Raw genomic sequence first — 11,434 nt, forward strand, 5'->3', positions numbered from 1 at the left:
GTCCAACTCTCTGATGCATAACAAGTGATTGCAAAACCCATGCCCCGTATCAGGTGGACCTTAGTCTCCAGAGAGACACTGTTGCTCTTGAGTACTTTAAAGAGGTCCCCAACAGCAGACTTTCCCATCGCAGGCAAAATATCTCCTAAAAGACCTAGGAAGAGGCAGAAAAATGAGAAAGCGAGAGGAGTCATAAGGAGTCTCCCAAAGAGGCATAACATGGCTCAAAGGTTATAACACTGAAGAAAGTAAGTAAGAGGTCCAGTTGCAGAAGTGGCAGTGACAGACTGATAGTACAGTCAAGGCAAATCCTGTTTTCAAGGAGCTGAGAGGAGGTTTGCATGGCCCAGAGGAGTTGAGACATGTCCTGCACTAAAGGATGGAGACTTTTGATTACTGCCTGCTGATCCTGCTTCTTAATAAACCACTTAACTCTAACTATGGTCTGTGGGTTCTGGGTGGCCATTGCAACAGATGATCAGACTCAGAAGAGAAGGTGGTGTCAGTACTGGTGAAAAAGCAGGAGAGTGGAGGTCTATCTAGCTGACATCCACTTTATGTGAATCAACCTTGAGCCAACCCTGGTGATTGTCCCCACTGAAAGTTGGAAGGGTTCTGCCACTCCCACTCCTCCTCCTCCATTTTACAAGGAAATGGATACTTCTCCAGAGTCCTCAGAAAGGAACCAGCCTTGCTAAGATTATCAAAGCCTCTATTAGAATCATGGTCTGCAGAATCGCTGTTATTAGTTACTGTCTGGTCAAGTCTGATGTACGGTAAGCTCCAGTGTGCAGAATGGACTGCTCTGTGAGCAGTGTTTATTCTGTTAAGGTACACAGTCTTGGAAACCAAATGGAAGATAACTATGGGTCAGAACCAACCCAATGGCAGCAAATATGAGGCTTTTTTTTTTATGGGGGTCTTGTTAGCAGCAAATCACCAGGCTGGTACTGCGAGGTGTATTTGCTGAGTTTGAAACATCAACCTTTCAAGTAGCAGGCAAGCTCTAATCTTGTGTGCCCCCTGCAGACACCTTTCAGGTCTGTAGGTAACTAACTTATGCCGCGTCAAACCATTAAATGGATAGTAATTTTTCACAGCTGTGATAGAAAATTACTACAACATCCCACACTTACCATGTTTAAAATGGAATGCCTGCCTCTCCTCACAAACCTGCTCCAATTGTCCGCATCTCGGTTAATGGTACTTCTACCTTTCAGTTACGCAGGAGTCCCTGCCTCTTCTTAGGTGGCTGAACATGCCTGGAACAGGACTACCTGCTGCCGCCCAGGGCCCCTCACCCAAAGTATTACTTACTGCTTGAAGTCATCAACTTCTGTTGGTGTAAGAAAAAAGAGGAGTCTGGGAACCCCTAAGCTACCTTGAACCAAGTGGGGAATACTGGGGCAGCAGAGAATATCCCCTCTGTGACCCTATTAAAATTAAAATCAAATCACGTCTCTGCTCTGTTCAGAGCCTCCTGATGACTCCTGCGTTCTAACGGAGTACGACTCACAGTCCTTACGGTCGATAGCACTTGCTCACTGCCAATGAATTGGTTCCAAAGCATAGCAAATGTGGGACCTGTGTTTCCCAGCTGGGCTAAGATCCTCATGGTGGTACTCTGAGCCATCCTACGAGCTCTGGGACCCTGGGCTTATGGTGAGGCCGATAGGAAATGGGCAGCTTCCTCATCTCTGCTAAACGAAGATCACTGGGGAAGGGAAGGAGAAATACTGATAAAGCAGGATATGTCCCAGCTGTCTACCCACTGAAGTCAATGGAAACTTGCTGTCGTCCCTGCCCTGGCTGACAGGAAGGTCAAACAACCAGCCCTGGTCCAACAACCTTGTCCTAGATCAAGCTGTGGCTTCCTGGCCAATTACTATTCAGTACGGGGGGGGGGGGGAATAAAGAACTAAAGAAAAAAATATCAAGTCTTAAGTTGCAATACTAAAGGACTCTACGGGCAAAATATTGAATGATGCAAGAAGCACCAAAAGAAGATAGCAGGAATACACAGTCACTGTCCTAAAGAGTGATAGGTCAACAGCCAGCCATTTCGGGGGTAGCAGGCGGTCAAGCAGGGACTGTATTGAAGGCAGAAGCCTGGCAAGACAAGGGTAGATGAACTGACAGAAGAACAATTGAGATTTATTTTTTCTAATAACAATTCCGGAAGTACTCACTCATCTATGCTAAGAAACCTGAAAAAACAGACATGGCTGACTGACCAGAAGACACACAGCCAACTGACAGAAGACACATACATGGCTGACCCTATAAAAGTCACACCGCTAACCAACAGAAGACACGTGGCTGACCTGACAGAAGACACATGGCTGACCAACAGAAGACTTGCTTATTTACAGCATCCTAAAGAAATGTGTAAATTAATAAGTAATATGATACTTAAGTAGAATCTTGCTGGATGAAGACAACTCAATAACCACTGCAGCAGGATGGCTGCCAGAAGGTCAAGCTGGACTCAGCAGAGGTCACGGAATGAGAGAGCACTGCTGATATCAATGGATTTGGGCTGAAAGTAGAGATTATCAGAAACAAGTTTATCTGTGCTTTATTAACTGTGACAGGCATTTGACTGTGTGGATCGTAACAGATCATGCATAATACTGTTGTTGCTAGGTCCTGTTGAGTACATGAACTCTATGAGTTCATAGAAACCCTATGAACACTGCCCTATCCTCATCATCTCTGACACACCAGAACTCATTGCTCATGGCCATCATGTCAATTCATCTTGTTGGGGGTCTTCCTCTTCTTCATTGACCCTCCATATTTCCAAGCATGATATCTCGTTCCAAGGAATAGCTTTACCTAGTTACATGTCCAAAGAAACTTTATCATCTTCGTCTCCAAGGAGCACTCTGGCTGCACCTTTCCCAAGACATGGAAAGAATAAGAATTCCAGAACAATTATTTTCACGCAAAACTTGTACTTAGAGCAAGGAGCAGCTGTTTGAACAGAACAAGGGGATACTGTGTGGTTTTAAATAAGGAAAAGTCTGGGTCAAGGTTGTATTCTTTTATCATCATTATTAAACTGTAGGCTAGGCAAAAAAAAATCTATAAAACTGGACTACATGAAGAGCACAGCATCAAGTTTGGAGGAAGACTCAGCAGCAGCCTTTGAGATGCAGATGACACAGCCTGGCTGATGGAAAACTAAAACTAGAAGCATTTACCAATGAAGACCAAAGAGTACCGTCTTCCATATGTATTATGCCTCAACACAGAAAACAAAAAATCTTCTTATCTAGACTAATAAACAAAGAAAAGATTAGAGCTGTCAAGGATTTCATTTTACTTCAGTCCAAAATCAAAACCCATGAAAGTAGAGATCAAGATATCAAATGATACACTGCATTTGGCAAATTGCTGCAAATGCCTCTTTGTCAGTTTGAGGCCTAAGGTGTGCTTGATCCAAGCCATGGCATTTCTCAATCCCTTTATATGCAGACGAAAGTTGGACGATGAATAAGATGAAAGAATCGATGCATTTGAACTATGATGCTGGTGAAGAAAGTAAAACATGCCATGCACAGCTGCAAGAATGAGCAAAACTGTCTTGGAAGTAGACCAGAATCCTTCCCTGGAGGTGAGGGTGGAGACTCCATCTCACATGCTCTGGCACGTTATCAGGAGGTCTAAATGCTGACAAAGGGTGTCATGCTTGGGGAGGTAGAGAAGGACCTTCGTCGAGATGGGTTTAACAGAGTGGCTGTGACAGACCATGAGCTCCTAGCCAAAACAAGGAGGACCGAGCAGGGTGGGCAGCACTGTATTCTGTAGTGCATGGAACTGAGTGGACAGCACCTAACAACCAGAGAAGTGATGTGGGTATGCCCCTTACCCATGGAATCACCCAGAGACAGAGAACTGACTGGAAGACACAGGGCAGAGAGAGGAGGGCCTTCTGATATCTAAAGTCTTGTTACATTTCTAGAACCTAAATCCATTATTTCATAGCAATCCTAGAAGCATCATAATACTGTTCATTTACAGATAAGAACAACCCCACTCAGGAAAAAGACAAATCCACTACACACAGGCCTGAAGGGAAGCCAGGGCCCTCCTGTTCTCGCACAGCACTGAGGGAGCACCTCTCCTCCACCCCGGGCTGAGAGAGCCTATGCTCCTCACAGACCCTAGTTTGCATTCACACAGAACATTTAGGACTGCAATCCCCTCCTCTGAACCCGAACAACAACAAAAACCTGCTGTTGAGTCAAATCATCTAAACTTCAACTGAGGGCAGCCTTCCCCAGGCCTCCCAGCTGTAAATCTTTCCTCTTTGGAGCGCCTGCCACATTCACACTGCCAATCTGCCTGTTCACACCCCAGCAGTTAACCTACTATATGCTGCCAGGTCCTGGGGCTTTTGATCTAAGGTGGAGAAATGACCTGTCTGGGTAAGAGAATATGAATCAGTTTTGTTATTACAGAATATATGTTCTCATGTATGTGTAGCTCATGTTCGCTACTGTGAAAGTGATGGTTCATAACGTCAGCACATTTACACACGCCAAGAATGGTGGTGGTGGTGCTGCTGCTGCTGCTGTTGGTATTTGCAGCTGAGTCACAGCAGACCCACAGCGGGTTGAACCGTGTGCCTTTGGGATTGCAGCACAGTTTCTAGGTCACCAGAGCTCCCTAAGAGTTATTAAAGACCCACTGAGTTGCCGAAGCCTGCCATAGGCCTTAGGGCACCTACTACCATCAGGCCCATTTGTAAGTAGGAAAATTGAGGTTCAGAAGAGCAAGAGATCTTTACAGCCAGTATGTACAAGTGACAGGATCCCAGTAAGACCCAGAAGCTCTGTGTGCCCTCCACACAGGATGGGCACACTGAGCATTTCCTAGCAAGTATTATGCCTACGAGGAGTCTGGTCACATGCTGGTTAAGCACTTAACTGCTAACATAAAGGTTCACTATTCAAGCCCACCAGCTGCTGAGTAGAAGAGAGATGGGCTGTTGACTTCCAGAGACATTTACAATTTTGAAAACCCTACAGTTGCTGAGTGGCAATCAACTTGACTTGGTGGGTTGAGTTTGGTTTTATGCAAACTGTTAAAGTTGTGAAAAATCACCAGTGCAAACTTCAGGCTGCCCCCATATGTGAGTCACGGTCAGTGAGGAAGGTTGTACAGTACTGAGAGGAGTGAGGCTGGCTGGGTGTCCTGTCTCTGGTGGTCACTAGGCCTCAAGAAACAGGAAGAGCAATGGCAGTGTCAAGGCCACCTAGGGTATCTACCTCACCCCCACCTCCATGCCAGACTCCAAGTGGGGAAAGGAACTTTCAAGTGGACGGAGTGTCCAGTAGGGTAGGAGGGATAAGTGCCCCCACTCCAATCCATCCCAAGAACCCCTGACTGAGGTCAGGGTCCAGTCAAAGGAAGGTCCAGCTTAGTCTACTTTGCTCTGCACCTGGGCCCTGCAGCTCGACTGGCATTTCCCAAAAGTGGCCTTCTCTCTGAGCCTCAGTGAGCTCACCTAGAGACAGGTACCTGCAGCCCCGGGAGGTGGGGGTGCATGCAGTCAGGGACTTCATAGGCTTCTGAGGCACAATGGAGAGGGCCTTTCTTCTGAACCAGGGCCTTCCTTGCCCTCTGCAGCCCCTGGACAGCTGTGAAGGAGCATAGCAGTGACTAACAGGCTGCGTGTGGGCTCAGAGGCAGTATGGGGGCCTCATCCCTGTCTCCTGGCCTCTGGGTTTCAGCCCCAGGAACTGAAACCTGGCAAGGTCAGCAGAGTGCCGAGCAGGCAGGATGCCCATGGACCTCTGGGAGAACAGCAGAGAGTGCACGTGACAGCAACAGGACAGGCCCCTTCCCCAGGTCCAGAAGGACAGGCTCAGACTGCTGCTGTGAGGTGCCTGGAACAGATTTCACAGACCCTGGGGGGTGGGGGATCGCTGGAGGAGTTTCTTTCCTCCTTACCAGTCCAGGGGTGGTAGAAGGTATGGAAGCCACACTAAAGAGTTATTAGGGAAGCTGACTGAGGGATTTAAGGGCAGAACTGGCAGTTAATGTTTGATTATGATGGAAATGCAGTGTTTATGGATGTGCTTACCGGTCCTGGGGACAAAGCTTTGCCTGCGGGGGGGGGGGAAGTCTGGGGGGGGGGTGGTCTGGCCCATCAAGCAGCTGAGGCTTCACAGACCTTACTGGCCAGTGCCTGGGCTAAGTGTCCTTCCTGCCATTTTCACTCCTGCTCCAGCGCTGCGCTCATTTTGGACAGACCGGCCTAAGATGATCACCTCACTCCCACTCACCTCAAGCACCACGGCCTTGTCCCCTCTTGGGTTTGCCCCCAGCCCTCAGAGCCAGGCAAAGGCGGAGGGCGAGGCTGCCAGGCTATACTCCAGGAGCACGGTGCGCAGTGTGCCCTAGCCCAGCGGGGCAGGTGTTGATCCCCCCAGCCCCACCCCAGGACATGGCTAAACCCAAACCAAGCCCATGCCAAGGAGTGGATTCTATCCCACAGGGCTTCCAAGGCTGTAGTTTCCAGCGGCTGACCTTTCGGTTAGCAGTAGAACGCTTAACCACTGCAACACCAACCCTCCAGGGCTGCGGGTCCCTGGAGGAGTGCATCGGAGGGCCGGCTCGCCACGCATTACCTTCCATGGACATGGGCTCCAGGATACCGAACTGCTTCAGGACAGCGATGAACAGCAGCACCACCACCGCCATGGCACACAGCTCCATGCCCTGGATGCCCATGGCTGCCCGGGCTGCCTGGGGCCGGGGCGCACCCCTGGCCCGCGCGCTGCCTCTGGAGGCGCCCTGGCCAGTGCAGCTCGCTGGGTCTGTCCGGGCGGCGGCAGCTTACAAGCCCCTGGCACGCGGGGCTGCGGCGTTGGCGGGGCCCCGACCTACTGAGGGTGGCGGCGCCGCTGTGCGAGAAGTCCCGGAGGCTTAAAGCGGAACCGCTGGGGAGCCCGAGCACAACTTTGTGTCACCCTGCAAACTTTGAGGCGCGGCGGCGCGGAGCGCGAGTCGGGCGGCGGGCACCGGTCAGCGGCGTCTCCATGCCCAGGAAGGACGCCACCTCTCTGTCGCACCCTCTCCAGCTCCGTGGGAGCCAGGGCGCAGGGGCGCGGCAGTGGCGAGGGTCCCGAGCCCTCCAAGCCTCCCCAGCTTCCATCACGGCTCCCCGTGCGCTCATTGGCCTAGGCACGGCGACCACTCAGGGAGGTGCCCGATGCTGCCCCCGCCCGGCGTGAACCCGGGGAGCGGACGAGGGAGGCGCCCCGCCCGATCCAGCCACAGGCCGAATACTTGGGGCAGCGCCCCTGCGCCTCAGCTACCGGATCGTCAAGCTCTCCAGCCCACCCCCACAGGATGGCCACCGCGTGGCTGGAGAGGACGCGCCCAGTGGCGAAGAGAGAGGGACTCTGCTCTTCTCGGTGCGCCATCCTCTGAGCCGGGTTCTGAGTGGATCTTCCACCTCTCCGCTAAAGCACTGGTGGAGTTTGAAGGATCTGGGAACCTCTCTTTCTCCGTTGTGTTCCTAACCACAAATCCTTGGCCCGAGATTAAATTTTGCCCTAGTCTTATCCTTCGGAAAACGGAACAGTTGTATTAAAACTTCTCTGGCTCTGGAAAATTGCATGCAATCAGATACTTTTAGGAGAAAGGGAAGGCCCTGGCATTAGCATCTACATGGCGGGAGCTCAAATTCTAACTCTACTGTGTGACCTTAGCCAAGTCACTTATCTAGAACTCGCTGCTTTGTGTATAAAGAGGGGCTGACACCCGCCCTATGGCTGCGGGGAACAGCTAAGCTGAAGTAAAACTCCCAGCGGGGAGAGGGCGAGAGTGTGCTAATTACTTTGTGGATTGCTGTCTTCTCGCCCCGGGGATGAAGGCAAACCGCAAAAGGAACAAGAAGGAAGTTGGAGAAGTGGAGGCGTGGGAGGGCCGAGCGGGTAAGCTCTGGGCCTGGAAGCCCGAGGCTCAGAGCCACCGCCACTCTCTGCTGCCCCCCAGTGGCGTCGCGCTCCCTGGGCGCACGGCCGTCTGGGGCAAAGGGGCGCAGGAAGCCAACCAACTGGCCCACCTCCTTTCTGGAGGGAGAAAACAAGCCCTGCTTCGCTTCACACCTCTGTGAGCTCTGCTTAAACTTGGAGTCTGGACAGAAGCAGTTCCATGTATGGAGCTTCCGCCACCTACTTGGTCTTTCAACAGATAATCATTGTGCAAGCTCTGCCCCGGGGCGCAGAGCTCCGAGTGGCGAGAGGCAGGTCGTTGGAAACCGCTGTGTGGGGGCTACCCAAGGCTTCTCGGGGCCTGCGTGTGTGTCCCACTCAGATAGGTTATGTGCAATCCTCGGAAGAGTCTTCCCCTGGGGTATTCCTCTTCTCCCACTTTGCAGACAAGGGAACCAAGATAAAGAAGGTGAATTGTCAAAGGGGCAAGGATTTAAAACAACCCACAAGCTTGCGAGGAGCGATGCACTATTTCCAGCGGAAACCCTGAGAGGAGAAGGGCTTAGAAGTCCCCTCAGTTTACGCAGTCTTTACTATTTTAGAGGCCCATTTAAAAAGCACTAGTCCTGGAGATACTTTTCAAGAAATGCAAAGGTTTAGCCATATCCCTGATGGCCTATGGGTCCCCAATGACCAAAGATGAGAATTCTAAGCAGAGAGATTTACAGTCACCAGCGGAAACAGTTCTGTTGGGGCAAGAGGTGCTCATGTGTTTTGAAGTCCGCCCAGGAGTCTTAGAGAATCTTCTGTTCTCTCATTTACACACTTTCATGCTGAGCAAAACCTATCTGTGCCACCAAACTTCAATTAGTCCCTTGTGAAGAGCCTCGTGCCCCAATTTTGTTTCCTCATCCCAGAAAGGGGGACAATAACCCAACCTCTGGGGCTTGGAAAGATTCAATGATATCGAGGCTGGCTCATCTCAGGGGTTCTGATGGCCCCTGACCAGGGGGATGGCAGATGTGCGGGGAACTAAAGAAGTGGGTAAGGAAAGGAAGACATCTCAGGGGCTCTTCAGGGTCTGATACTCATCTCTGCTCTTGCCTCAGTTTCCCCTGGTATTCTCGAACATTGTCCCAGCTCCTAGTGAAAGCTTCAATGAGTGCCCATAAACATTGTGCTGCTATAAATGAGTCATTGATCCCTTGGCTGGCCATACAGTGTAAAATATTAACGATGCCTAAGTGGATACCAGCGCTGAGAGCAGAATGTCCGCTCGGTATTAGCCACTCCGGCTCTGGGCCTAATGGATGGGAAGCTGACTCCCTTACTCGTTCACCAGCTTGGGGTCTGCCAGCCCTGGGGCCAGCCAAGGTCCACTGAGGCTGGAATCAAAGCCACCCTGTACCCCACTTCTCTGAGACTTGGAAAGGGAAGCAGCTAGCAGCACCTGATCGGCTTGGGTGACCAGGCTCCAGCCCTGTACATCCTTCCCCCTTCCCAGTCCCTAGGGGGGCTGGTGTTCTGACTGGTACTAACTCCCCCCCCCCTTTTCCATGTACCTGTGCTAGGTTCTGATGGTGCTTTCACAGCTTGCTGCCAGGTTGGGGGCATGGGCACATGCAGAGAGCACAGAGAGAGCTCTAAAGGACAATTTGTGAGTACTGCGGGCAGCAGAGGGGGACAAGCTGGCAGGACCCCCAGGGAGGTGAGAAGAGAAGCCTGGGGTGTCCTGTGTCTTCTCTTGAAAACCTCAGGGTAACCAGGAGGCCCTGGGCACAAGCAAAGGGAGCATTTTCTGAGGTTGGCACCCGTTGATGCCCCTGTGTTAGCTTCCCCTGGTGTTCCTCCACTGATGCCCCTGCCTCTGTTTCCCCTGGTGTTTCTCCGCTGATGTCCCTGCCTCCGTTTCCTCTGGTGTTCCTACACTGATGCCCCTGCCTCAGTTTCCCCTGGTGTTCATACATTGATACCCCTGTCTCAGTTTCCCCTGGTGTTTCTTCACTGATGCCCCTGTCTCAGTTTCCCCAGGCCCTCTTAAGCATCTTCTAAGGAAGCTCTCAGTAAAAGCGTCAGTGATTATCCAGTTTTTAGAGACTGCTTTGGTGGCTGTGTGGGGAGTGCACTCCAAGTGTAGGTCCTCACCTTTGAACTGGGTCTTCTTTTTGCCAGAAATATAGTAAGAGTTGCTCTTGCTTTGCTTTCTGGCAGTCAGCTCAGATTATGCATGGTCTGGACTGACCCGCCTGCTCCAAACCCCCACAGCCTGCTGCCTGAGCCACTCAGTTCCCTATTGCCCTCTGGCTGCATGGGTGCTGTGCCCTCTGCACTGCTCAGTGAGCTCCATGGGCTAGCCCCCTCAATTCAACCCCCCACTCACTAGGTGGCCCGATCCACCCTTGGCTTTGGTGGCAGAGGGTGGGGTTAGAAACCTTCTTTGGTTGTAGTTCATTCTACTCAGCAAGATAGGCATGTTGTTGTTAGTTGCTGTCAAGTCAATTCTGAATCATGCCAACTCATGGTCATAATGTCTTTTCTTTGTCCTTGCCAAACAGTGACTGTACCAACGGGCTCTGGGGGAGGACAGAGATGAGGAGAATGGCAGAGGACAGGGCAGCGTTCAGAGCTCATGCTCATTGGGCCACTTTGGGTCATATTCAACTCAGTGCAACCTAACAACATGTCCTAAGAACCAGACAAAAATTCAAGAGTGGAATTCCATACCTCAGAGAATGACCACTTGGATGTCTCTCTGCCTCCTGGTGGAGGGATGTCACCTCAAACTCAGCCCTTGCAAAACAGAACTACCCGTCTTCCAACATCCCCATCCCAGCTACTCAGGAAAACCCCTGCTGTCCCCAGCACTGCCCAGTCCACCACCAAGACCTGGCACTGTACTTCTCTCTTGCTTATCTCTGTTGTGCTCCAGCAGCCCCTCCACACCACTGTCCTCCCCAGGCTTCTGGCCTCACTCCTTGATCCCTTTCTCAGCCACGCTCCGGTCTTTCTCTCTCTTGTGCCAAGTAATCATCTCAGAGGGCAAATAACATCTTGTTCTTTCTTGCTTAAAACTCTCAGTGGATCTATGGTTTAACATTCTGTTTGCCTGCTCCCCTGATTTGGTAATAGCAACCCAGTTTAATTTATAGAATCCTTATACCCCCCTGCCCCCAGCCCTGCCAGTCTCTGTCTCATTATTTCAGAGGCTTAGAAAACAATGCTGGCCAGTGGGCACGGATCTTTGCCTTCTCATTCTATACCACTTCAGCAGTGCATATATATGAAATTATAAAACAATATCACTAATATCACATGCAAGCAAGATCCTGCTGAATATTATCCAAAAATGACTGGAACAGTACATCGACAGAGATTGGTTTAGAAGAGTAGGGGGAGGCTTGGGAGGGGAGAAATGTGCAACAATGAATGAATGGAAATCCAAAGCCTCTGTAAATTTTTACTGAAATTAATAATAAATTTAA

General features: G+C 50.8%; 1 protein-coding gene across 2 annotated transcripts in view; it reads right to left on the bottom strand.

The window, feature by feature from the left end:
* Positions 1–11,434, bottom strand: part of KCNIP3 (Kv channel interacting protein 3, calsenilin) — a 172,437-nt gene that overhangs the window by 37,690 nt on the left and 123,313 nt on the right. The window contains exon 1 of one of the 2 annotated variants that reach the window (XM_006903220.1): positions 6,642–6,744. The exons of the other annotated variant lie outside the window; for it this stretch is intronic. Within the exon in view, the coding sequence (XP_006903282.1) occupies positions 6,642–6,744 (103 nt within the window). Of the gene's footprint in view, positions 1–6,641; positions 6,745–11,434 lie in introns of those variants that run through there. 2 annotated transcript variants of the gene reach the window in all.

This window comes from Elephantulus edwardii, unplaced genomic scaffold, assembly GCF_000299155.1.
Source record: "Elephantulus edwardii isolate Elephantulus edwardi_28Jun2011 unplaced genomic scaffold, EleEdw1.0 scaffold00541, whole genome shotgun sequence".
In the NCBI taxonomy this organism is placed as follows: Eukaryota; Metazoa; Chordata; class Mammalia; order Macroscelidea; family Macroscelididae; genus Elephantulus; species Elephantulus edwardii.